A 27,366-nucleotide genomic window follows, 5' to 3' on the forward strand; every position below is an offset into this window, starting at 1 on the left:
TATTACCAATTCGTTGGTAATGTAGACTGTTATATGAATTTGTGGCAGATGAAATTTACAGAAAAAGATGTATATGCATATGCGGTACAATAGGCATTAGATTATTAACATAATAAATGTATGAAGGATTGCAGAGAGGACAGAGAGTAACGTGGGTTGCCCAATCCCAATTAATGTTCAGTTGAGAGTAAAAAAAAAAATTTTTTTTGCCACGGGAAATCGACCAACATTCGTAGGCGAAGCACGGACCATGGAGAGAGGCCCCTTTTGTCTTTCCAATACCACGTTGCTGAAAATCGGAGCATCGTGAGAAAAACTTCACGATTTAAACGATTATTTACCCGATTCAAGCAGGTTATTGTTCGTATATATTTTCAGTTATTGTTAGAAATGTCTGATATTGATTGAATCGTCCCTTTACGCCGTTTTTCAGTTACTATATTCGCCATGATTATCAGACACATGGCCCTACTTATATAGAAATAGGCTAACCTTACTAATGTAGAAAATTGCATAAAAAACATGAAAATAATGGGTTTAACGTGCTTTCTCGTTAAAATAAACGTTATAGTATCGGTGTTAATAATGTCTAGCCGTGAATCGCGAACAGTATGTCGAAATTATTACGAATTCGAAAAGTCCTATTATATGAAGAGAAATACAACGATTAAGAAAACGCAAAATGCATGGTCGATATGATTTTCTTTTAAATAAAATGTTTATTCATATTGTTGCCGACAATAAGGTAGCCCAGGTTACGAAGATCAATTTAGTATTTAATAAATTTTTTATCGGCAAAGTGGAAATATCGTGCATCTTAAGATGAGACCAATCTCGATAGCATTGTCGTTCTTCAAAATGTAACTTTGTCTTTAGAAAAGTCTTTTCTACTACGTACAGAATGCAATTTAAATCGACCATATTAAAAGATTGATCAAAGATTGTTACTACGAAATGTTTGAAAATGAAATTACGAAGTACAATAATTATACCGCACAATTTCCGGTAGAATCACTTATCTATCAATGTCAATGGTTATATGTTCGTGAAAATTTCATATCTTTTAACATTAAACGTCGTTAAAACAGCATTTCTGACTTTTCAACTTATGCAATTTTAAGCTTTCACTATTTATTTGTTATTTTTATTATGAAATATGGGGTTTTAGAAAGTACAATGTATAGTTGAAACAATGAGATCCTTTGTTAAAAATACTTGGTGGCCCTGAAAAGGGCCGTTTGTGTATTTTCTCCCAACCGTCTGCACAACTTAACCTCCAAATCCGTACAGAGTTCTGCCTTGACGCTTCAGAGCATAGACGACGTCCATAGCAGTAACGGTTTTCCTCTTAGCGTGCTCCGTGTAGGTGACAGCATCACGAATAACGTTCTCAAGGAAAACCTTCAGAACACCACGAGTCTCTTCGTAAATCAATCCAGAAATACGCTTGACACCACCACGACGAGCAAGACGGCGAATGGCTGGTTTTGTAATACCCTGGATGTTATCACGCAGAACCTTCCTATGACGCTTCGCTCCTCCCTTTCCCAATCCTTTTCCACCCTTTCCGCGACCAGTCATTTTTTCTCAAATACGATACTTTCAGTTTCGATACCAAGAAATATTGTCGTTCGGCAGCAAAATGCATTCCTTATATACCTCCGAAAGAAACAGCTCTCCCTCCCCAACACCCGTAGCGAATCACAGAGCGTCGAGTTTCCTTCCCCCACCAGTTGCTCGCTGACCAATCAGAGATCTAAACGCATCAAAGAAACGTGGATATAAAGAAGACGATATGCCCGGGGTGAATTAGATTCATTTCACTGTTGGAGTTGAAAACATCGTATTATCTCGATTACGAAAAATGGCACGTACTAAGCAAACGGCTCGTAAATCTACTGGTGGGAAGGCGCCACGTAAGCAGTTAGCCACCAAAGCTGCTCGTAAGAGTGCCCCTGCTACTGGTGGAGTGAAGAAGCCTCATCGTTATAGGCCTGGAACAGTCGCTCTTCGAGAAATTCGTAGATATCAGAAGAGTACGGAACTGTTGATCCGTAAATTACCATTCCAACGTCTTGTTCGTGAAATTGCACAAGATTTCAAGACGGATCTTCGATTCCAAAGTTCTGCTGTTATGGCTTTGCAGGAAGCCAGCGAAGCATATCTTGTTGGTCTGTTTGAGGACACTAACTTGTGCGCTATTCACGCCAAGCGTGTCACCATTATGCCCAAAGATATCCAACTTGCTCGTCGCATTCGTGGAGAGAGAGCTTAAGCTTTCAACGGCGCTGTTACCTTACCAATCGGCCCTTTTCAGGGCCCCAATTTTCTTAAACCTAGAACAATTTCGTGAATTCTCTTTACAATGTAATACTACAATTTTGCAGTTCGTATCGTATAAAGTAGAATTTTTGAACGCAACAAAAACTGTTGAATAAAAATTATAAAGTTGGTTAAAAAAGGTACAAATTTTCTATAAATTGACACTCATTTTATTGGCGTTACAACATTACTATTATACCACCAGGCATCTTTTCAGTACACTTATATTGACCTCTTCTACGTCACATCGAAAGCTACGAGAGAAACAGACGGCACCCATTTTGATTTCATTTATCTCGAATTTCCTAACCTCTCGTCGTCGGTTAGTTTCCGTTTCAATGCCCAGGTCGACAGTTACTTTGTATTTCTTTATTCATTTCTAACTCAGTTTTCGTATTTATAATTTGGCTAGCAGCAATGTGTAGCATGAAACTTGGAAATTTACAATTCTGTCAATTTCCGCACTCTGAAAGTAAAGAGAAAGTTATTGTCTACCGTACCTATATTACAATTATGGTCTTACCAATCTATAAAATAAAAACATGAAAGTTGCAAACAAGTCAATGGTATATAAATTGAAAAATATTGATACAGCTGCTAGTGTGTATAAGAGTTAGTTAATTTTTCTTCCCTGTTCGATATCATAGCTCCGTATCGTGAAACAACAACCTTGAATTTCCTTTTTTAATTTCAATTTTTACGATCGTAAAGGATGATGGGCAACAGAATTTTGTATTTAACCTTTATCAGGAGTAAAGTTTTGTAAACTGCGTACATTTTCTTGGCTTCTTCGTGTGCAAAGTTTCTAAGTTTTGTTTAGAGTATTTGATTTATTACTACACGATACTTTCTTTTTAGACTCGACCAAAAAACCATTTTTGGTTTTGATGTTTGAATTTAAATACTTCCACACTATCCTTAAATTAGAATTACTTTTTCTACGCAGTACCTTATCAAGCACGAGATGTTAAATACGTAAAAGAGCATATTTAAAAATCATTCATTTATGACGAAGTAACACATAAATTTCTCGTTGGTGAATCTTTTTTGTCAATTACTTTGTAACAAATAAGCTACAACTAAGTAGGAATTTATTTTAGATACTAGCATGTATATTTTATAAAAGAAATATAGGGAAAATGTTCTAAAGCGAAGAGTTCATATGTACATTTGAAAGATTTGGTGGTCCTGAAAAGGACCATATTTTTGTATTGTATATGAAGTTTTGCAGCTGCTATGCTTAACCGCCAAAACCGTAGAGGGTTCTGCCTTGACGTTTCAGAGCGTAGACAACATCCATAGCGATAACAGTCTTCCTCTTAGCGTGTTCGGTATAGGTGACAGCGTCACGAACAGAGTTGGGCAAAACGTAATCCGATTAATGATTGAAAATTACGATTAATGACAGAAATCGATTACAAAAGAATTAATTACTGCCCAACTCTGGCCACGAATAACGTTCTCAAGGAAAACCTTTAGAACACCCACGGGTCTCTCTTCGTAGATTAAACCAGAAATACGTTTGACACCACCTCGGCGAGCCAAATGACGGATAGCTGGTTTCGTGATACCTTGAATATTATCACGCAGAACCTTCCTATGACGCTTGGCTCCTCCTTTTCCACGGCCTGTCGTATTGCTATCTTTTTTTTTTCTTTTTATTACAATTTCCGCCTGAGAATTCCTGGGGAGCCACTTGGAGTAATCTGTAATTCGCCTATCCAGCAGCAGCAGAAGAAGAACGTAGCAGCGGCTTAGTCCGTAATCAGACCTCTGACGTAACACAACCTGCCACGAGCAGAGGCTGAGAAAGACTGATTTGAAATCAGTGATGCCAGAATCGTGGGACGTGGGCCAAAGCCGTTACCCCCACTATGACGTACTGCCGTCTCCCACTATACCGTCCTCGTGCTTTCACACAAGTATAGTGGTAGCTCTGTCGTGTGCGTAGCCTGTTCGGCACTTTCCGCCAATAATCTACGTCCCACGTGACGCTCGAGCAACCTGAGCGCATGAGTAGCAATCAGGAGATTCCCTTTGAATTTCGGTAAGACGGTGTTACTTTTTATTTTTAATTACAGTAAAGATTCTATAAGAGCTCGTTGGAATTTACACGTTAACTGTTCATGGTCTATCCCCACCACAAGGGGGGACCACCCTTGAACCAGGCAAGCGACTAATGTGACACGGTCACGGCATCTCCTTATCGCATTCGATGTCCGTGAGACAATACAGAAAAATTTTCAAAAACCTGCAACTATAACTGTCTGTTGCCGGGCGGTCAATGCCGCTCTTTTATAAACTAACGCAGGCGCATCTCCTCACCACTCGACGTTTAACCAACTGGAACCTTCCAAGGGGAAAGTCTAACCGTAAAGTGGGGTTACGATATACCGAAACGGTGCGCTTATACCTACGGAGCACAGGTCTGAACCTGTCCATTTATCCATAACCTCAAAGAACAGGGTTTTTTGAAATTATTTATCTGTAATTCCATTCGTAGATAACATTAAGTTACGGAAACTTTAGGACGATAGTATTATTGACTAATTTGCAATCTGATAAGAAGGCTACTCCTCTCAGATACAGCATATGTACTATATACTGACGATAACGACAAGAAAAAGAAAAGTACAAATTCTCTGCTTGTCAACTTACGACGCTGCTCAGACTCAGGTGCTATTTCCGTCTTCGTCCTCTCTTTGCGGGATCTTAAGCTCTCTGGTTCACGTGATTCGATTCCCAACGATATCCATAGGAACACCCATGTTCAATATAACATTCCTATTGACAATAGTTTCTAGTTGGATTTAAAGTCATTCTTTACTCGTCCTATGGATATTGCACGTTTTCCGAATATTCGCCATCTCATGGATGTAACTCTATGCATTGTTCTACAAAACGACAACACTCACCCTTCTCACTCTACCACGTACAAGCTGACTTTTTCTCACGGAACAACTCGGCGAAAGAGACTACTCCAAGAAGTGGTATTAGCAGTGCTTCAGATGTCAAGCGTGTGGTCACGCATCGGTTATATGTACATTCAAACATCGGCTCGATTTAAGACCATCAATTTGCAAACTATAATTTTTTATTTGTTCAAGTTGTTCGTTTATATTGCATGGTTTTTTTGGCCTTTTGAAAGGCCGAAACATTGAATTTGTGAAAATAGAATTTTGGTGGTAGCTACCATATATCAACTTGATGTTTTTAATATTTTTTACAACTTCGAATTTTTACATATTACAAGATATGCGTATGATCTGCGTATTAATATCAAGAGAATTTATTAACGAGCAATGATTTGCATTAGGAATATCAATTACGTCAAATTTTAACACGCACTGCGAGACTACAGGCGAAGGGAAAAAAAATAAAAATTAAATAAAAATGGGGAGTGTTTCTTTTTCTAATATAACTAAAAAAATAAAAATTCTCGGGAAAATATTAATGTAATAAACTCCAAGATGCCGAAATATACTTAGAGTTTAGAATTGGCAACGCTATGGTCGCGTTCCCCCACGTGGAACAGCACATCTGCTTTGAACATCTGCCTCATGTATGTATTTTGTGCTCTGAACCAGACCCCCCACTGAATTCTATATAATATCCCTACTTATCCATCCCTTTCGCTATGCAATAACAAAAATTCAGGTGGACCTGTTGTTAAATGCATGAAAAGAAATAAAAATGAAAACGAAATGAAAATACTGAATACTGCTACTTCGACTAGAGTGAGGTAAAATGGAGCAGATAATTTTTGTAGGCACTTATGTGTCTGGCTATGATTCGATAATAAATGTCTATTAACAGCATATACTGTTTATTATGAAACCTAGATCTTGCTAGATAGAACACTTAGTCACTGTAAAATGATAGTACATAAATGTTCCCGAAATGACTAACATATTTCGTCGCCATTACTCGAAAGTTAAAAGATAAGACGAGCAAATAATGTAATCGAGTTGTTTTTAAAGTAAGGTATTATGTTTAAGATAACGAATGTTATATTATGAATAGATATGAGAAGTTCCTTCGTTTTTAAAAATTTTGTGGCCCTGAAAAGGGCCATTTGTGTTGATATTGTGTTGCTTAAGCTTTCTTCTCGGTTTTCTTCGGTAATAAAACAGCTTGAATATTAGGCAGTACACCACCTTGAGCGATGGTTACACCAGAGAGTAATTTGTTCAACTCTTCGTCATTACGAATGGCGAGTTGAAGATGACGAGGAATGATCCTGGTTTTCTTGTTGTCACGGGCAGCGTTTCCCGCCAATTCCAATACTTCAGCCGCTAAATACTCCATTACGGCTGCAAGGTACACGGGTGCTCCTGCACCAACACGTTCAGCGTAATTTCCTTTACGAAGAAGTCTATGGATACGACCAACCGGGAATTGAAGACCAGCCCTATTCGAACGGGACTTTGACTTTCCCTTCGCTTTTCCACCTTTGCCACGGCCAGACATTTTTTAATACGTATTTTACTTAAAGCAAGTCGAAGTGTACTCTGAGGTATTCCAGAGTAATATGACGGTGGCGTACAGGCGGCTTCGCTTATGTATCGACCGGTAATACTAGAACGGGCCAATGGCGCGTCAGCTCGTACGTGATTGGCTCGCTGCGGGTGCTGCGTTTTACGTTATATACGACAGCTGACCCACGGTTGCAACATTCAGTCTTGAATTTTCACTACGGTACGGTGTACTTCAAGCCTCCAAAACATTTGCGAAGATGCCTCCTAAAGCAAGTGGAAAGGCCGTGAAGAAAGCTGGCAAAGCCCAGAAGAATATTAGCAAGTCTGATAAGAAGAAGAAGAGGAGGAGGAAGGAAAGTTATGCTATCTACATCTACAAGGTGTTGAAGCAGGTTCATCCTGATACTGGAATCTCCAGCAAAGCTATGAGCATCATGAACAGTTTTGTTAATGATGTCTTTGAGCGTATTGCTGCTGAGGCCTCTCGTTTGGCCCATTACAACAAGAGATCGACCATCACTTCCCGGGAGATCCAAACTGCCGTCAGGCTCCTGTTGCCTGGTGAATTAGCCAAGCACGCTGTCTCTGAGGGTACTAAGGCTGTCACTAAATACACCAGCTCCAAATAAATACTACATCGTCTAATAATCGGCCCTTTTCAGGGCCAACAATTCTTTAAACACGTGGACACATTCTTGTTCTTATATTTTCTAACTCTTTCATCCCTAGTCTTGTCGATAATAATACTTGTACAAATCATTCTTAGTATAATTACAATACTTCATATGAATTGGCTGAATACCAATAAACTTCTATTGTTGGAATCGTTCTTTAAATTTACTAAGAATTATGCGTGGTACATGTATTACTAATTATACTATACTACGAGATACCATTTTGTTTTCACAAACTTGTAATACGCACATTCCCTAAATTCAAAAACATATAAACTGTCTTTCTAATTATTTTCCGCGGTGTTTTGCTGCTATTTGACTTGCGCAGTCCGTACCTTACGAACTTTCAATGTAACGATCAATGATGTAGATTTATTAAATATTTTAATTGGTAATATTTCTGTTATGCTTCGACTGAAAGGTGGATAGTAATGATTTTAGCATCAAGGATAATATAAAGCAATGTTATTTAATCATATAAAAACATAATATACAACACGAGTAATATAACCTAAGTGTCTGTATTACTACTATAACCTAAATCCACAGTATTGTGGAATTTAGAGGTTGAAGTACTATTTTTTTTTTAGTAATTAATAACTATCGAGAGTCAGGTATACATTGAAAAACATGAATTAATTGGACACATTATGAGATGCGTAAAATCCAATTCTAGGAACATTAATTTCACTGCAACCAAAGTTTCGTACGAGCAAAATTACCACGCGATTATAACTCATGAAAGGAACTATTTTTATGAAATGAAAAAAAACGTGGACAATAATGCATTGATTAATGTATGAACATTATTTATCAGGAATATTTATTTTAAAGACACATTGATGAAACGTTTCAGTATTGGTCACAGTCACAGTATAGATGGAGCAACACTAGCTAGCCACGCTGGATTCTGATTGGTCGACGGAACAAGAAACAATTTTGCAATATTTTAAGAATAAATCATTAGTAGGAGATATAAGGAACGAAAGAAATCCATTGTAGTCCATTTTTTATTTGCAGTTAACGTTATTTATTATTCATGTGTTCGAATCTCAAAGTGATGGTTTCTTACGCTAGATGTCAGAACTTGGGTCCTTCAATTGTACCCTCCATACTTAAATTTTTTGATAATTTGCCAAATTGTTATGCACAATGGTAATGCAAAAATAATTATAAATACGACAGTAACGTTAAAATATTTAAAGAATAAATATTTACGTATAAAAAGAATCAAGTATTTAAGGAATACAAATTTCCTTGCGAATGCAACAAGCGAATCGATGGTGACGTGTCCTATAATTTACAGGGCACCCTCAACTTTCGACTTTGATCATGAACATTCTTATCATGTTTGACAAATAGAACGTACATACAAACATTTGTCCTTATTTTAAGTTATTTATCATAATAAATTCATCAACTCTTTATACTGGCGTATATACACATGTAACCTAAATATTTCAATATTTTTCTCTGAATGATACATAGAGAGAAAACAAGTTGAAAACAGTAATTCATTGAATACACAATGCATGCGTAAAATATATAATTTATTTTTTAAAATCGTTTATTGAGTGTTAAAAAATTGTCCAATTTTTGCAGATGTATGTTAGAATGTTAATACTATGCGATAGAATTAAATGCAAGATCTGTCAAACTGATTATGAAATACATAAATATAACATGCACCAATAATCATTAATCAATAGTATTACATAATTATAAATGCTTTTGTAGTAGAAGCATTGTAGAACACACGATGCAAGAACGCAATGGCGCTAGTATCCTAGGAGAAAAAATTAATTCTGGTATAGAGCACTAATTGCTTTTATAGTATATTGCAATTAAATTTTCTAAAATCTGCTCATTTTGTAATACGACGAGCAGAAATGTAAAATCGTCCATTCTATAAAAATATATTTCAACCGGTATTTGCATTTCTCCTGTTGAACCATGACTTCCTTGTACAGACTATCATCATTTCCATCGAAGTAAAAAATAACAAATAAGAACGCTTTAGAAATAGATAAACACTACGAATTCACACCTGTTCACATCGAAGATGTGAAAAATGTAAAAAAATTCATTCCAAGTACATAAACCGAATATTTTACACGTCCATGGGAATTGATATTAAACCAACGATAGAACATTCGTGATTCACGTGGTACATCACTAAGCGATAGAATATCAACGAAGTTTCCTTTGTGTTCGTTACTGGAAATGCATAAATGATGGTATGTAAATTATCAGCAGTCCTTTCTCTACAATATTCTGTACGAATTTCATAAGCATTCTTGTATAAATCGTTAGATTTTTAACTTTTTCTACGCGATGCACTATCGCGGCGAAAAGACGGACTTCGTTGAACGCCGCGATAAATCGCCAGAACGGTCGCGTACGCTCGAAAATCGACCGTCAGATAAAACTGCACACACGCAGCAATATTTTCACGTATCGAATGCTCGTTAACGTGCACGTTATTCGGAGAAATGAGGCCCGAAAGTAAAGGTTTATTTACCGCTTCTTCGCTGTCACGGAATCGCGGCATCCGACATATTGGGTGAGTCTCTCTCCATGGTCCGCGCTCGAGAAAGAAACCACACGGGTTCCCGCCGCGACCACTATTCTGGTTCAACAAGCGCATCATTGTTGATCAAGGTACCTCTGTAGAGGAAATTTTCTAAGCTTTTTATCCGTTGCTTCTGATTACCTTTTCGTCGGAAAGATGGAAGACAAAGCGAGCGCTGGAAATACCGCAGTCGAGGCCGCGGAAAAACCAACCTCTACACCATCGAAGAAGACTACGAAGAGCAAGTCGAAAACTCAACGTTCCAAGGCTTCTCACCCACCGACTTCCGAGATGGTGAACGCTGCTATTAAGGAATTGAAGGATCGCAAGGGATCGTCTTTGCAAGCCATCAAAAAATACATCGCTACCACGTACAAGGTTGACGGCGAGAAAGTCGCCCCGTTCATTAAACGCTACTTGAAAACCGCCGTAACATCTGGCACCGTCGTGCAGACGAAGGGCAAGGGAGCATCTGGATCGTTTAAATTGTCCACTGGCAAGCTCTCTGACAATTCTAAGACCAAAAAGTTGTCACGACCGGCGAAGAAGGCTGAACCAGCGAAGAAAGCTCAGTGGGTAGAGAAGAAAACTGTTTCGAAGAAGACTGCTCCTGCCAAGAAAGCACCAGCGCCGAAGAAAGCTGCCGCTGAAAAGAAACCGGCAGCTCCAAAGAAGAGCGCAGCTAAGGCGGCTGTAGCGAAACCCAAAGCAGTTGTCGAAACTAAGAGCATGTCGAGGACTAAAAAATCCGCTAAATCACCAGCAGCTAAGACCAAGACGCCCAAACCTAAGAAGGCAGCGACGCCAAAAGCAGTCAAATCCGCGGCGAAAAAATAATTACCTGAATCCCTAACCCCAAACATTCAAATGGCCCTTTTCAGGGCCACCAAATCTTTCATACAAGGAACTATTACTTCTGTCTAAACAGAGAGTTGTATTCAATAACTTTATCGCTGATAACAGCATACTTCTTTTAGATAGACATTTAGATTACATTCCAATGGATAGGTGTAAAGTACTTATGATGGATCCTATATTAATTCGTAAAATAAAAGAAATTTTTTAGATAAATTATACATCTAGTATACATCAGTTGCATCTTTAGGTATATCGGTTTTCTTACGTTGGGAACAATGTTAAATATTGTAGGATGTTAGTTCAATTTTGAAAGGAAACTGTATAGAAAGAAGATAGTGATTCATTTTATAAAGCACAGGGTGTTTTAAGGTTATGTTTCTAGCTACAATGTGCCGTTTCACTGCCAGTATTGCTAGTTATTACAGCGGAAATGCTATATACCCGTACACGTTCTAACCTATGCTATCGACCAGTTCCCGCCGAAAGGGAACCTTCGGAACAGCAGATGTACAGGTTAACCACGTGCGTTCGAACATAGTATATGAAATCAGGGTTTTCTTTTCCCGAAATGGCGGGAAATATACAGACCACGTGTAAGCAGGCTACAAAAAGCTAAAGAACAAGAAAATTAGTAGAAATTAACCGTTAGCTTTTTAACAAGGAAAAATGAGTAAACTCGACATTAGGTTAACCAATACTTAAAGCACAATAGTTTATTTATTGAAGGATTATTCATCTTTAATTGTACTGTTATTACTGTATTAAACATAAGATACATTATATTCGTATTTACAAGAATCAAAATAATATAACTAGTTACAATTTTTACTCATTTTTAATTACAAATTAGAGAGATTCAGTTTGATTAAATTAATCGTTAACATGTTAGTTAAATAGGATACTCGAATGGAGCAGAAGAGTCAAAAAAGTATAAATTGCTCCAAGGAATTTTTAACTAACACGATTCTTTTATGAACAAAACGCTAATTTTTTATAAGTACGAATTATTTAAAACTTTATATCTAACGTAAGTTGTCTTCACATTTCTCGAACAGTTTATTGTAATTATCAAATACAATATTTTAATAAACTGAAAACTTTCTGTTCTTCAAAATTAATGTTTTCTTTTTAATGACGTAGATATTTTAGTTTTACCGCTATCTCCAATCGTATATTATAAAACGCAAAAAAGCAATTGTTTCTCTTGACATTATTCGCGTGGTTTTTATAGAAAATAAAACTGCAGTACAAAATTAATTTACTCCTCAACTAATTTACTACTCAATACTCTCATATTTTTTACAAAATGATATAAAGACGTAGTATGCAGCGACATCATGGTGTGAATGCCGGCATATGGTCAAAACCATGAGCTCGCACGTGATTGGTGCGCTGCTGGCATCTCCTACCTCTATATAATAAGAACTGGCCCTGCATTTTCACATTCTCTCTACTGACTTCATCCGCTACACATCGAGAATATATTCAAACTGCAACGATGCCACCTAAGGCTAGTGGAAAAGCTGTGAAGAAGGCTGGTAAAGCTCAGAAGAATATCAGCAAGTCTGACAAGAAGAAGAAGAGGAAGAGGAAGGAGAGCTATGCTATCTACATCTACAAAGTGTTGAAGCAGGTTCACCCTGATACTGGAATTTCCAGCAAAGCCATGAGCATCATGAACAGTTTTGTCAATGATGTTTTTGAGCGTATTGCTGCTGAAGCTTCCCGTTTGGCCCATTACAACAAGAGGTCGACTATCACTTCCCGGGAGATCCAAACTGCTGTCAGGCTCTTGTTGCCTGGTGAATTGGCCAAGCACGCTGTCTCAGAGGGTACTAAAGCTGTCACCAAGTACACCAGTTCAAAGTGAGCGGCAACCCTAGAATCATCGGCCCTTTTTAGGGCCAACAATTTTTTCAAAACGTCGACTATTTTGGTTCTAAAACTTATTCCTTTTACATACAACAATCAAATATTGTATTTCCTTATCCAATTCTTTTGAAAAAAATACTTCTCGATACAATATGTAGGTAGTTATACTTAAAAAAAGACCATAGTTTAACTATCTAGACATTCCATGCGACAATGATCAATTCCTTGACGTAGCCACTATTTTAGAGACAGCTGTATTATGTAGAGATGAAAAATTGACTAATATAAGGAACGAAGGTCTGATTGGTTATAGTGGTAGTAGACCCACCTTTTCTAATGCAATCATAAAGGCAGCGCACATGAATTTTTATTATTGGCCAAAATGGTCACATCTACTATTCGGGTCATATAGCATCGCGTGATGGAGAAAGCAAACGGGACACGACGAAATTGAATTGGATAGAACGATATAGCGAGCAAGCGATGAATTTAAACATTGGCGTATACGTAAATTCAGAATGTATCCCTTGTCTTGAAATATCTATCGTGGATATAAAAATCCTACTACTGTATCAGTGTGGGCTGCTAAAAGCTTTAAGGTGTCAGCTTCGTGAACGTTAAAGGTGGAGACAGGCCTTGTACCGTCTCACTAGCCATCTTCTCATTTCTGTGTAGTACTAAGGCTAGCGTAGTCTTTCGTATTTCACCTTCAGCCAATCAGAGTCTTCGTATTTTAACCTTAGGATAGAATAAAGGTTTTTAAATATGTTATAAGAGTATATCAATGTAAAATTTTTATTCAATATGCAGACTTATATTAGTTTATAATTGATTACACGTAATGAGAAAAATTTTAATAATTTGAATAGAGTTTCCACGAAAGTCGATTTAAGTCAAAACACAAGTATCGATTATCGTTCTCCATCTTGAATATTTCAACAGTACGTAGCGTCCGCTGCTTGACAGATAGTTGCTGTAAAATGTTTCTTCGGAATGAGACGTTTTCATAAATGACGTTAATTAAATAATTTTCAATAGTGATTGCATTTATTCTTGTGTATTATTTTTGTTGAAATCACGTAAGGATATATTACGTACAATCATAGTTACATACGTATTTTGTTTGTGTGTTAGGTTATGTTCGTTTTCTGTGTAAGGTTAGGTGTTTATATCTTTAAGAATTTCATGTTAATTTTCACAGTTCATTTCGATAACAAATAATCATCTAAAATGTCGGACGACGAGGATTTGGTTTATGTCAAGAAACAGAAGACTGTTCATTATGGATCTTTGGAGGAAGCAGAGCGTGCGAGGTTGGCCGCTGTGGCGGAATCTTCCGAAGAAGAAAAAGATGCCGCTAATTTGGGAGATAGTATCAATACCGTTGTCACTTTGGCAAATGTGCATATATCTAATGAATATATGGAATTGGAAGATGAGATGTCCAAAGACAGACAAGCTCTTTTAGAAGAATTTGAACGTAGAAAGAAAGCTCGTCAAATTAACGTGTCCACGGATGACTCAGAGGTAAAGAAGAATTTGAGGCAACTAGGCGAACCTATTTGCCTATTTGGTGAAGGACCTGCAGACAGAAGAACAAGATTAAGAGAATTATTGGCTAATCTGGGAGAGGATGCAATTAAGAAAAAGCATGAAGAAGAGGACAAACCATCTCATCCTATTGAAAGAGATACAGAAACAACATGGTATCACGAAGGGCCAGAATCTCTTCAAATAGCTCGCTCTTGGATAGCTTGTAAGTGTAACATATATTATTTTTAAATTTTGGTATTTTATTATTTACTTGTGTATTATGATTCTGATTTATTATACAGCATATTCATTGCCCAGAGCAAAGGGTAGATTGGATAAAGCAAGGCACGATCTGGAATTGCCAACTGCCACACGTACTGCACGCCGTCAGGAACTTCTGAAGAAACTACAAGCATTGACAATTTATTGCTCCCAAATTGGAGACACTAGGCCAATTTCTTTCTGCCAATTCAGTCCAAACTCCAAACTGTTTGCTACAGCTTCATGGTCAGGCTTGTGCAAATTATGGTCTGTACCTGACTGTACTCTGTTAAGAACACTTAAAGGGCATACTTGTAATGTTGGCTGCATTGTTTTTCATCCAAAAGCTACTATTACTGAACAGGTGGTAGGGGATACAGCTGGGCAGAGCTGTGTACTGGCATCCTGTGCTGCTGATGGTACGAGTCCTTTGTAATTTTATGAAAAATTTACCATACACAGTATAGTAAAATATTTCCATCTGTACAGGATCTGTAAAATTATGGAGTGGTGGATCAGGTGAGGAACCCTTGGCTGAAGTAGAAGGTCACGAGCCACACAGAGTTGCAAGGTTAGCATTTCACCCTTCTGGTAGATTTCTTGGTACATGTTGTTATGATGCATCTTGGAGACTTTGGGACTTGGAGCAGCAAGCAGAAGTTCTACACCAGGAAGGTCACGCTAGAGCTGTGCACTGTATCAGGTATCTCTGACACGTAAAAGTATTATTGTTCGACGAAAGACGATCTTTCCCACTCACCGTCCACTTATAGTTTTCAGTGTGACGGTAGTGTAAGCGCCACAGGTGGTCACGACTCGTTCGGTAGGGTATGGGATCTTCGCACAGGACGGTGTATAATGTTTATGGAGGGCCATTTGAAATCTATTTTCGGTATAGACTTTTCCCCGAATGGGTTCCACATAGCGACAGCGAGCGAGGATAATACTTGTAAGATATGGGACTTACGAAAGAGGTCTTGCGTATACACGATACCTGCGCATACCAACTTATTATCGGATGTGAAATACCAAAGGATAGAGGGACAATACCTGGTCACAGCGTCATACGACAATACTGCGAAAATATGGTCGAACAAAACTTGGCAACCGCTTAAAACATTACCAGGACACGACGGTAAAGTGATGTCCGTGGATATTTCGCCGGATCACAAATTTATCGGGACCACTTCCTACGATCGGACGTTTAAATTGTGGGCCCCGGAGAATATGTAAAAAGACTCGATTAAATAAATTGTTATTTAAAGTGAACCGCACTTTAAGGGAGAGCCTACCTTGACGACGCATACAAGAAGAGTTCATTTTTGTACCATAGGAGAACAAAATAAAATTCTATTCTTTATTATTCATATCTTCATAATCGTATAATCACAATGTACCATATAATCGTACAATTTACACTATTACACTTATCGGTGATCTAAATTTTTAATTATTATCGTCTCAGGTATCCGTAGCATGAATTAATAACAGAACAGAAGGTTTCCGTTAATAATGCGTCTCATGATAAATCGCGCAACAATCATAAGTATTCCGTCGTTTTTGATAAGAAATATTCGGTACCGATAACGAGTGACAAAGATTTGTGGGTTCCTGAACTATTCTTGGAAACTGTACTGCATTGTTCACGCAATTGTCGAGATTGGACTCTGTACTTAGAGCTTTGCTACCCGATTGGTGTTCTGCCTGATTACTCGACGGTGATAAATTACGAACGATCGTACGCTACTTGTAAAAGGAAATACCGACTTTTCTAACGAGAACAGAACCGATATCGTTACCACATGCACATTTGTATCGATCTTCGTTTCGTGTATCTTGTAAACGGGTCTTGTGGAGCATCGTTAACGAAATGTTTAAATCCACCAAGTTCGCAAAGAGGTAGATAACTTCGTAATTGGTGGCTTGGTTATTTGCGATCGAGGTAACTTAAAAGGATAAGCGGTACTTTTCGACGTTGATGGTTCAGCTCTGGAGTTCCGAATATAACCGGACGACTTAACTTTCGCAACGACCCAAGTAACTGTGTCGAGAAGAGCCTCTCTCTCCCCTGTACTCGTACTTTATTAACAAACTTCTCTGGGCAAGTTTTTCGAGTAACCAAGTTGATACTTCTTTTTCTGATAGAAATACATCTTGTATTTACAACAAATTCCTAAGAACGATCTCCTCCGTTCTCTTTCTCTTCCTTTTCCTTTTCTTCGTTTCACGTAGGTATCTCTTAAATCTTTCATCGTGCAGAAAAGGGGGAAATTAGGATGTAATGAAATTCGTGTTGAGAATAGAAACAGATTCGACGAATATATTTCCACGGTTAAATTAATCGTATGGTACATTTGGATCCTCCTAAATTCGCGCTATTTCTTTGGTTCATCGTAGGATAGAGCACGGGTGCGTTCTGTGTATTTTTTTCTCAAAATTTCATTCGCGAGAGTAGCACTTACGAATAATACTTATTCTAAGACAAATATTAGACAAACACGATATTCTTACCGCTATATCCTACTGTATAATTAACAGTTAACACTCGAATTAGCGAGTTTTGTTCGCGTTAATCGATAAACTAAGAAAAAAAAGAAGAATTTTCTGATTAGATAGAAGAGGATCTTCGTGTCTCTACTTGGTCAGATTCTTCAGGATTTTTCTGCATTTAGCGACGAGCGATCGAAGGGTGAAGAAAAACAGACGCGATCGTTTCGCGAATGAATCTAAAGTGGCACAGCGACGGTTTGTCACTGGCGATTCCCTTCGATGTAAAATCTTCCGTGTCGCAATGGAGAAGTTTTCGATATCTTCGAATTGATCCGGTTGTTCGATTCATGCGGATTCGTTTAGTGGCAAGGATTGATGGAGCCAAACTTTATCGCCACCCTCTGCGAAATCTGCAGCTGCGTGGCCATCGCCGTGAAGCACCCATTTCGTTGTTAATAGTCCGTCCACTCCAACTGGACCTCTTGCATGGATTCGAGCGGTGGAAATTCCGACCTTTAAGGTTGTACAAAAGAAGAATTTCACACGTATGAAGAATTGATCGGATCGAGAGAAAATATGCAAGTTACCTCAGCTCCAAGACCGAATCTGTATCCATCGGCGAACCGCGAGCTGGCGTTGTGGAAGACACAAGCACTGTCTACTTCCCTCTGAAAATGAACGGCTCTATCGCTATCCTCGGTGACGATAACATCCGTATGTCCACTGCCGTACTTGTGAATATGACTGATCGCATCGTCGACGTCTGACACGACTTCGATCGAGCACTCGAGTGCTCCGTACTCGGTTTTCATACTCTTCGCCGCTGGTGGGCCGAACGTCAGCAGCTTCCTCAGTTTCGGGCCGGAATTAACTTTCACCTAAAGTTTCGAATTCGTAAAAGATTCAACGATCGTGAAACACTCGTCCCACCTCTCATCTATCCAGCCATTTTAATCCACTTACTCCTTCCTTCTGCAACATATTGCAGACGTCGGTGAAGAAGCTCCCTCTCATGTGATTCTCATGAATAAGCAGAGTCTCCATAGCGTTGCAGGCGGCCGGATAATCGCATTTCGAGTCCCTCACGATCTTCAGCGCCTTGCTCAAGTCAGCGTCCTTGTCGACGTACACGTGACAGATACCTTCCGCGTGTCCCAGCACTGGGATGTGCTTCGACTGTTCTTGGATATTTCGAACCAAGTCGGAACTACCACGAGGAATCACCAGGTCTATGTGTTTGCCCATAGACAGCAAATCACCGACGTCCTCTCTGGTCGAGATGAGGGAGATCGCGTTCGCAGCTCCTACGGTGTCCAACGCTTCTTTCACCAGTTGCATCAAGTATCTGTTACTGTGGGCGGCCTCTTTGCCACCTTTCAGGAGGAGACCATTGGCGCTGGACATCGCCAACGCGGCCACCTGAGGCAGACTGTCCGGTCTAGACTCGAAGATCACCAATAAAACACCGATAGGGACGGTGATTTGTTTCAGTTCCAAACCGTCCGCCAGTTTCGTCCTTCTAAGCACGCGACCCACGTTCGTCAACGAGTCATTCGCGATCTGACGGAGACCGGAGCTTAGAGATTTGAGTTTGGCCGGTGTGAGAGAAAGACGAGAGAGGAGAGCCGCTGCCAAGCCACTCTTTTCAGCCTCCTCGAGATCCTTCATGTTGGCGCGTAGGATTTCCTTCTGGCGGGACTCGAGGAGGTCCGCCAACGTGTTGATGCAGCTTGCACGTTCCTCTGGTTTAAGTGCTTGGAGAATTCGGCTGGAGATTCGAGCTGGAAATTGTTCGAGATTGTTGATTTTCCTTTCTTTTGTTGAACCATCGGTAATTAGTTGTTTTACGGGTTAATAGCGGAGGTTAGTGTATCGAGAAGAAGAAGAAGTTACGTTTGAACATATATATATATATACACGGTCGAACGATTGGGAAGAATATATTAAATAAGTTTTAATGGAATCCGACGCCGATAAAAATTACCCGAAGTCGAGAATAGAGGATACCTTCGTTCGGGAGAAGCCCTCTCTCGAGTTAAGAAAATATCCAACTACTTTTCTTTTCACTTACTTCTTCAATGGCCAGCTCCTCTCGCCAGCCCGGGTTCTCTCGAATGTTGAATTAAATATACCACCCGAATAATACGACATTTTTCTATATATTTCAAAAGGGGAAAGGAGGAGTGCCGATACGTGTCACGGATAATTGTACAATAGCCACGATACAGCGACCGTAAGCCGTTTCATTTCTATCTTCGATAATCGATGACCTATATTGCTATGGTCGGTAGAACAAAATCACGCCACTGACCTATCCCACGGCGAAAAAACTATCGCGCATTAATAAAATAATCTCCACGTGAAAATAACTTCGTCTACTCTGTATTTCCCTCTGGACCCGAAACAAATAACACCATCTCATAAATAGGAAATGAAACCGTCCGGACGAATTTCAAGATTCCAATAACTTTCGTTCGTGTTACCCGTCGTAAAACATTCGAGAGCAGACGTTAAGTGATTCATAAAGGAGAAAAATAGAGGCGTATTACCATCCTCGGCGACAACCTCCACAGGCGTGGTGGATTCGGTGGTTTGCGTGAAGAATGTGCCGATCTTTCTTCCGGACAAAATGCTTTTAACAGCCTTCTCCTGGGTTCCGTTACAGATCACCACAGAGACACCACGATCCAGAGCCCATAGTGCCGCGTTTACCTTCGAGTCCATGCCACCGGTCCCGACTTTCGACTTTTGCCCGAACTTGATGGTATCCCTAAGGTCTGAACTGAACGTGTGCAACATCTTTGCACCGTCTTGCCACGGTGGCAGATTGTAGATCCCGTCTACGTCGCTCATCAGGATCAGCAGATCTGCTTGAATCTCCGCTGCTAACATCGCGGCTAGAGAATCGTTATCCTTGATCGAGATCCCTCTTCTTCCGCCGCTACCAGCCACTTCCTCGTCTACGTGCGGCGGCGGTGACACAGCGTCGTTCGTATTGATTATGGGAACGATGTTCAAGCTGAGCAGTTCGCTCAGGGTGCTGAAGAGATTTTTACGCGTCTCCTCGTTGTAGAAATCCGGCTTGGTGACCAACACTTGGGCCAGTTTCACGCCGTATTGAGCGAACATCGCGTCGTAGAGAGACATCAGACCGGACTGGCCAACCGCAGCTGCGGCTCTAGGCTCCAAAGGAGTGCCTGCTTGAACATCAGATCGAAATTATCGTACTACCGTTCGCCAATGTACCGTGGGGATGGTGGATGTACGGTCAGCAGATCGCGTGTAGTACAACGAGTGATTGTTGTCGGCCGAATGGCTTTCGTTTGTACCCTTAAGACCTTCTGGAGTCTGTCCAAAATCAGTTGACCGCTTATCCCTCGTGTATCGATGGTGGTTAAATTCACAACGATCTTTCTTCTTTGTTTCTTTTTTTTTTCGCGAGCTCCCGATATGTGAAACGAGAGGAGATTGTACGATACGCGGGATGAATAGTTTTCAATGGCTTTTAACCTTTTTTTCGGATGATATTTGTTAACTGTTGTTTGTTCGTTGATTTTTTAGGGAGAAACGAACGGAAACGTCGGAGTTACTTCATCTGGATCGTTTAAAATTAATCGAAGGATTTCGAGATGCTTCGTATTAATAGAGAATTAACTCGTTCATCGCGGAGTTAACAATTTACCAATCGATAATTTCATTTACTTTGTAATCTGATAAATCTCACAAGTGCAGTTACATTTTGAATCGAAGCTTACTGCCAATAAAACTTACCATAATTCGACTATAATCTCTACCCGTGAGAGTGGTTCGATATTACAAGCCATGGGGGTTAATGAGATCAAGCGGTTAGTTGATTTTGGCCCAACTACCATTACTCATTAGTACAGGAATTATACATTCCGTATGGTTCGAGTAATTAAAGAAGAGCCATTAATTAAGCAACCAGATGAAATATGCAACATCCTGAGGATCCATTATGCTTTACGATTTTCGACTGAACGTTCCTTTTACCGCCGAGGCGTGTTACGAAAGCCGGAATAACAGAAACGACCGACCACCAATCGATATCTCAAGCTCTAAACGATTCCAGGGAAAATACGAAGAAACAAAGATCGCCCGTCGATTTTACCACCAATTTTTATCTATCACGTTCGATGGGTTCGCCCCGGCGTTAAAAGGTGAATTTTGCCGAATGTTTCCCCGAGGTAAATAGAATCTCGAAGGAATTGCCCGGTAAAAGAATTGGGCGGCTTGCAGGTTGTTAGTTTAACCTAGATGGGAGGGAACCGGACATTGTCGCCAAGTCCCTGGATAACCGGAAGTACCCGGGGGACATTTCGTCGCGTCCATGCCTGCCATCCTGATTGTTAGTACCCGAGTTACGAAATTTACGAGCCTCGGTATCGATCCTGCTTCACGTTTGCCCCCGTGGAAAAGGCAACATCCTTTGCTTTATACGTAAGTACATAAATACATACACATGTTGTATATCGTTCTACCCCGTTAATATAAGCAAATAACGAGCGGAATGTTTCCTGTTAACGTGTACTCACGCCGAAAAAGGGTCGTCGTTGCGTTCTCCGGTTGGAGAAAATAAGATCGTTTACAGCGGCAGGGGAATGTAATTTATTTAACGTATCCCCTTTATTCGTGAAATTCTTTCGTATAATAACCGCACGATACGCTCTAAATGCTTCTCGAATTTTCCTTCGGCTCGCTTCTTCTGTTTCGATATTGTACTTTATAGTTGCCGTGTGTAGGTCCGCGCGGGCGTGTGAATTCTTCCGGATAAATTGGCGCAAGTCCACTCGTTCGGAAGGAGGATTGAGCGAGAGGGGAAAAAAAGCGTCCCGTAATTACAAGAACAGATTGCACGTTTTCACTTGGGAGGAGGGAATTTATATTCGGGCAATTTAATCGTCATAACTCGTCGGAATTATTCGGTCGATCGATTCACCGCGGACGGTTAAAACCACCAGCCTGGGCGCATTATTCTTCTCGCGTTTCGCGTGACCACCCGCGAACTCACGTGTAATTATGATTAATTAATGGTGCGTAGGATGAATTCTGCGGCCGACTTGGAGAGCAAATTTCTCGCGATCCTTCGAACTCGTTAGAAATTGTATAAAAATATCCCCGGAAGAAAATGTGCTTCGGATGAAATGATATTCGATTAGCGTTATCCGGAATTTTCTATCTATAAAGTTTCTCAGTTTCGACGTTGCACCGGAATCGATTGGAAAATTTACTATTGTTTAACACTTTTCAAGTAACGTCTCTTATCCTTCGAATTATTTTCGTTTACATTCTCAACACGTTCGCTACCAGCGTCGCATACGCGTGACGCACCAATTCGGTATTATCTAATACATCATAAAAAAATGCACACTTTGAGTATTTAATAAATATTAGGCATGCAGAAGTGTATTACGTAAATTTATCATAGATATTAAGAATGTAAGTCAAAATAATTGGAAAGATAGTGAACGTGTTGATATCTATATTTTTATCAGTTTTATATAATGAGATGGATGTCTGAACTTGTACACACGTAATGTTTATTGTATACTCGAGCTGTGCATATTTTTTATTACGTATTAGATGCAGATAACACCGTACACGTAGAGAATTGGCGTGTCACGCATATGTGACGAAGAAAATCATTTAAATTTTAAAAGATCGACGTCCTTGATTCTACGAAATGCTATCTATAATTGACTCTATTCGAGACATGAAACGTCTGTGTTTATCGATAAAACTCGACACTTGTTACAACTTATGAATGAAAACTATCGACGTACGCGCGTAAAATCATACCTGAGCGTTTCCTCATGTGACCGCCAGGACTGAGAGTCTCTCTCATCGATAAGGACATCAACAGTTCCTGAGCTAGCTTCTGTTTGCCGAACGCGACCGCCCCGCTAGTTACCATAATACATTCACGACCTCCGTTTTGGCACTCGGCTACCTGTTCGACGATGGACGCCAAACGACCGAGCGCCAATCCATGTTCGTCCTCTCTGGTAATAACGGCGCTGCCTAATTTCACCACCAAACGTCTTGTGTACGTCAATTGACTTCTTTCGTTGAATATCGCCGCCTTTCGAGGACCATCCATCGTCTGTAGCTCTCTCCGCGAGTCTACACGTTTCCCCTTTGGACAGATTCGTTAATTAAACTCGGATCTAGAAACGAGGCTTGCGTAAAATTGTCAAATACATCGCGTTAGGGAAATTGTTCGATTTTTGATGTCCTAAGATTCATCGTTTCATTTGATTACTCGGTTAAATAGGATTTCGTGCCACATGAGTCACATTTTGCTTCGTTTTTTGCGTATCGTTGTTTGAAACAATGGGTGCATCGCAAGACGTCGTTCATCAAGGACAGACACCGTTCAAATTTAAAGCAGAGATCTCTCCATTTGTAAATGAAAAGTCTCGAACGATTTCTATACATTTTCTCTTCCCTCGTCTCTGTGTTGCGACCGGTCGAATATCTTCGCTTCGACACATCACTTTTCTATTAACCGGTCTAGTTTATTTCATTCGTAACTACGTCAATGGAATTTTATTCGCCGGTTATTTTTTTTATCTGCAACTCGAGGCTATAAATCTGTCCTGATTACTTAACGATCTCCCGGCTACGCTTCTTCGAACTGTCCGCATAATCTACGATCATACGTATCTATGGTCGTTCAAGTTCGTTATCTGACCAAGTGTGCAACACTCCGATACGTATATACATGGAACGTAGAAAAATTCCCGGCTGCCAATTTCAATTCGATTGCCACTCGACACAGTTTCACGGTTACACGTGGAGGAGAACACCTTCGTGCTCTTACCTAATCTGTTGCTTAAAAATCCAATTACACAGATGTGTGCGCGTGTGTTTGCGTCGCGAACGTAACAGGAAGAGATTAGGGCGATGTGTGTACCCGGAGATGAAGCGAAAAATTTGCGAAAACAAGATGAGAATCGAACGCGGCGCCGCGGGGAAGGATTGGAAAAGGTAGCATAGGTGTTTGTGTACCATCGTTTCTGGCTTAACGCCGTTTTCATTAATCTCTGTTGACGGAATTGCGTCGTCGGATGAATATTCATTCGAAATCAAAACAATCGGTCCGCCAGCGACAGCAATTTGCCACGTTTCGTTGCATTCCTCCGCCTGTGTTTTTCCCCGTCGCGCGTCCACCGAGAAACCGCTCGTTTCGAGCCTTCCTTCTGCCTCCGCTCCGACAATCACACACAGTGTGAGATCTCGCGAATAATCATCTCCCAATGACACTCTCCGTCGATTCCGGATCTCCAATTCGACACAGATTCCGCCGATTTCGCAAGCAGAAGATTAAGGATTGCGCGTTATAAATCATATCACCGTTGGTGCCTTTTCTTATCTCGCTTCCCAAGACGCAGTTCACTTGTCTCCGTCGTACACAGCCTGTCCTATTTTAATATTTACACGTGATTATCATCCGAACTATTCGTTGGTGGAAAAGAATCTTGCGAATTAAGTTACCCTATTTCGAGGAGGACATCTTCTGACGTGCATAATTTTCTTCTAGATGGAGGTACATCCGAGATTTCGAGGTAACCTTCGGTTTTTCCAATGGAACCATATATTCTTTTTAACTGTACTTATAGTCCACTCCAGGACGAGTCCGTTGACCTATGACACGTTGGTCTTTCAAGATCACTCAAGGCTATTCCCTGTCGAATGTAAATTTCGAACGACCTTGAGAGACCAAAATGTCGTAGGTCGTTGAATTCGTTTCTAAATAGACTATACGCCTAGCTTAAAAAGAAACGTAGTTCCATTTAAAAGAGTAGAGGTTACCTTTAAATTTCTGAGGTGTCTTCACCCCGAAGAAAATTGCGTTCATTTCAAGAAACTCCTCTCGAAACAAGGTAAGATATTCCTTCGAATAGGGAATAGTTCAGGAGATAATCGTGTGTGAAGGTTGAAATAGGGCGTCCTCCGATCAATTTCTAATTCTAACGTCGAATGGGAAAGTCTGTATAGGGGCTCGACTCGTCGTCGATCGAATGGAATTATATTGCGTTCCTCGATCGGGGATTTTGCTGGATGGAATCTGAATATGCCACAGGATTCCGACGAGCCATCATCCGCCTCGACCTGTTGATTTTAGCGGACCGTTGGAAATATCGATTCTCTTCGACTGTGCGGCGAGGGAATCGACCCAGTGCCCGTCTCGTCGTCACTCGAGATGCAGAAGAGAGAGAGAGAAAAAATAGAAACACGCCAGGCAAATCATCGACGATCGTTTCTCGTTACCACACCGGTGTCGTATCACCTGGGTAGATCGCGTAATTCAGTGACAATTGATAAAAGGAGATTCTTATCGGTGCTTGTCGCAGAGGAGAAAAAGGAGCGGTGCAGCGTTTGGTCGCGAAAAGAAAAAAAGAAACAGGACAGAAAAAAAGAAGAAGAGGCACGTTCGATACGTCGAAGCATCTATCTCGACGAGACTCGTCTTTTGGATTTGTTTCTTTTTTTTTTACTTTGGTTTATTTCGACGGCGAAATAATGACGCACAGCAGAACCGCGATAAGGGAAAATGGGTAATTAACGAATGCCCCCTCGATTCGTCAATCAGTCGATGATGATCGATCACATGGTGCTCGCGTGGAATTTTCAACGGTGTGTATTTGAAAACACGAAAATATTCCACGATCAAGCTCGAAGATATTGTCGCAAGCACGGAAGAACAGGAGAGAAACGACGAATGAGAATAACGAGTGGGAAAAAAAAGTGAAACGATATTTATAATTGGACGTGTATATAACACGGCGATATCAGCCGTATTATGTATTCACGATAACGCCGCGTGTTACATTTATTGTCAGTGTAGCCAATTAAACGAACGATCTTTCAAAATCGAACGATGCATTTTGCATTTAAAACCGTCGCGGGCTGTTTGTTGTTAGAAAATTATCGAAACGCTACCATGGCGGCCGCTGATATACACGCGCGGAATTACGGCACGTCTATGCGCGTTATTTATCGGCGAATATTCGGAATTTATTACACGGTAAATAATTTTCGGTATTATCTCGTCGTCGCGAAAATCCCGCGATTCGGTGTGACATAACGCGGTGGAAAGTTTCTCTACTGGTTGAGATCGTGTGAACGTTATTGTACGAGGAAAAAAGTAGCGCATTTGAAGAAGACAGAATCGGAATAATTTCCAACAATTCGATCGATGCTTTTTCTCTTCTTTTCGTAGATAACGAAGAACGATTGGAATTATTTTCGACAACATTGAAAAACGCTTTCTACAAACACAACACGCACACACGTCAGATCAAATTGATCGTGTTGTTAAACACACCGAACAGACGTGTACGAAAGGGTTCGTCGAGTGGCAAACGTTCGATTAAAAACACAGACGCGTTAAAAATTGAATCGGCGGTACAGATCCGTTGGGCCAATCATCGCGTGATCCCGTTGCGGATCGATCGAATCCGCCGTCTATAGCCTCCGTCGTGGTGCAATGAAAGGCGTAGAAATAAGAAAAGTTGCACGTACTGCTTGCTCGGGAATCCTCGGCCCCGAAGAGAACGAAGCCAATCTCCTTGGAAAACATCCAAGTTTAGTGGATCTCAATAGTAACAGCCTCGCGTACATGTTTGCCTCTTCAACTTTTCCTCTCTTCTTCTTTCAAATCTCACCGTCGTCGTCGCCGCGACACAATTACGATTCTTTTCTTTTTCGTTTACTTCTAATCGAACCAACTCCGCGGCAGAATCACACTCTTACGTTCGTTTCTCAAACAACGGACGAAACGATTCGTTGGCTGGAAGAGCTTACGAGAAGTACAATACAAGAAGGAAAGAGAGAGAAAAATGGAAATTTAATTAATTATCGATAGAAAAGGAGAGAGAGAGAGAGAAGAGTGCTTAACGATGGAAAATCTGACAAATGGAGAAAAGTGGAAATCTCGTGAGAAGTTCCTTATTGAATTTCACTATTGGGTATCTCTGGTTCCTTGGACAGGAGGATAAGGGAATAAAGAGAGAAAGGAAGAGAAGGAGAGAGAAAGAAAAAGGAAGTCGAGCAGAGGATTAGATTTAGACGTGGACCTCGGTAGCGAGGTGGAGCGGTCGCCACGGTGGTCAACGACACACTGCTACTCGTTGCTTGACGGAATCGCAGCAGAAAACGTCGACGTCGTTATCTCGAGGCAAAAGATTAGAGACCTATCGTCGAATAAATTCTGACGCGTTTACCCTGGGGTGGGAGAGGTATAGAAGATCTATTTCCCTCTCTCTGTCTGTGTCTGTAATGG

At 40.3% G+C, this 27,366-nt stretch overlaps 9 protein-coding genes across 9 annotated transcripts; 5 read left to right on the plus strand and 4 right to left on the minus strand.

Moving 5' to 3' along the window:
- Positions 1-1,164: 1,164 nt before the first annotated feature.
- Positions 1,165-1,581, minus strand: LOC108580147 (histone H4). The gene has a single exon (XM_017943813.1). It carries the CDS (start codon positions 1,579-1,581, stop codon positions 1,270-1,272), a length of 312 nt encoding a protein of 103 aa, XP_017799302.1. The 3' UTR covers positions 1,165-1,269.
- A 250-nt stretch (positions 1,582-1,831) lies between these two features.
- LOC108580143 (histone H3) lies at positions 1,832-2,332 on the plus strand. The gene has a single exon (XM_017943810.1). The coding sequence runs from the start codon at positions 1,865-1,867 to the stop codon at positions 2,273-2,275; it is 411 nt and encodes a 136-aa protein (XP_017799299.1). The 5' UTR covers positions 1,832-1,864; the 3' UTR covers positions 2,276-2,332.
- A 1,230-nt stretch (positions 2,333-3,562) lies between these two features.
- LOC108579878 (histone H4 variant TH091-like) lies at positions 3,563-4,772 on the minus strand. Its single transcript, XM_017943497.1, has 3 exons — positions 4,717-4,772; positions 3,780-4,126; positions 3,563-3,678 (listed from the first exon to the last, which is right to left on the minus strand). The coding sequence occupies exons 1-3, from the start codon at positions 4,770-4,772 to the stop codon at positions 3,563-3,565; spliced, it is 519 nt and encodes a 172-aa protein (XP_017798986.1).
- A 1,645-nt stretch (positions 4,773-6,417) lies between these two features.
- On the minus strand, positions 6,418-6,792 carry LOC108580145 (histone H2A-like). The gene has a single exon (XM_017943811.1). The coding sequence runs from the start codon at positions 6,790-6,792 to the stop codon at positions 6,418-6,420; it is 375 nt and encodes a 124-aa protein (XP_017799300.1).
- Positions 6,793-7,057: 265 nt separating this feature from the next.
- On the plus strand, positions 7,058-7,429 carry LOC108580146 (histone H2B-like). The gene has a single exon (XM_017943812.1). It carries the CDS (start codon positions 7,058-7,060, stop codon positions 7,427-7,429), a length of 372 nt encoding a protein of 123 aa, XP_017799301.1.
- A 2,690-nt stretch (positions 7,430-10,119) lies between these two features.
- LOC108580008 (late histone H1-like) lies at positions 10,120-10,898 on the plus strand. The gene has a single exon (XM_017943659.1). The coding sequence runs from the start codon at positions 10,203-10,205 to the stop codon at positions 10,881-10,883; it is 681 nt and encodes a 226-aa protein (XP_017799148.1). The 5' UTR covers positions 10,120-10,202; the 3' UTR covers positions 10,884-10,898.
- A 1,504-nt stretch (positions 10,899-12,402) lies between these two features.
- LOC108580002 (histone H2B-like) lies at positions 12,403-12,774 on the plus strand. The gene has a single exon (XM_017943651.1). It carries the CDS (start codon positions 12,403-12,405, stop codon positions 12,772-12,774), a length of 372 nt encoding a protein of 123 aa, XP_017799140.1.
- A 1,232-nt stretch (positions 12,775-14,006) lies between these two features.
- Positions 14,007-15,863, plus strand: LOC108580075 (U4/U6 small nuclear ribonucleoprotein Prp4). The gene is made up of 4 exons (XM_017943733.1): positions 14,007-14,532; positions 14,612-14,989; positions 15,060-15,273; positions 15,344-15,863. The coding sequence occupies exons 1-4, from the start codon at positions 14,007-14,009 to the stop codon at positions 15,801-15,803; spliced, it is 1,578 nt and encodes a 525-aa protein (XP_017799222.1). The 3' UTR covers positions 15,804-15,863.
- A 169-nt stretch (positions 15,864-16,032) lies between these two features.
- LOC108580202 (delta-1-pyrroline-5-carboxylate synthase) lies at positions 16,033-27,192 on the minus strand. The gene is made up of 6 exons (XM_017943907.1): positions 26,607-27,192; positions 22,878-23,214; positions 19,610-20,257; positions 18,024-18,841; positions 17,648-17,938; positions 16,033-17,573 (listed from the first exon to the last, which is right to left on the minus strand). Exons 1-6 carry the CDS (start codon positions 26,703-26,705, stop codon positions 17,406-17,408), a joined length of 2,361 nt encoding a protein of 786 aa, XP_017799396.1. The 5' UTR covers positions 26,706-27,192; the 3' UTR covers positions 16,033-17,405.
- Between the last annotated feature and the right edge of the window lie 174 nt (positions 27,193-27,366).

This window comes from Habropoda laboriosa, unplaced genomic scaffold, assembly GCF_001263275.1.
Source record: "Habropoda laboriosa isolate 0110345459 unplaced genomic scaffold, ASM126327v1 scaffold2, whole genome shotgun sequence".
In the NCBI taxonomy this organism is placed as follows: Eukaryota; Metazoa; Arthropoda; class Insecta; order Hymenoptera; family Apidae; genus Habropoda; species Habropoda laboriosa.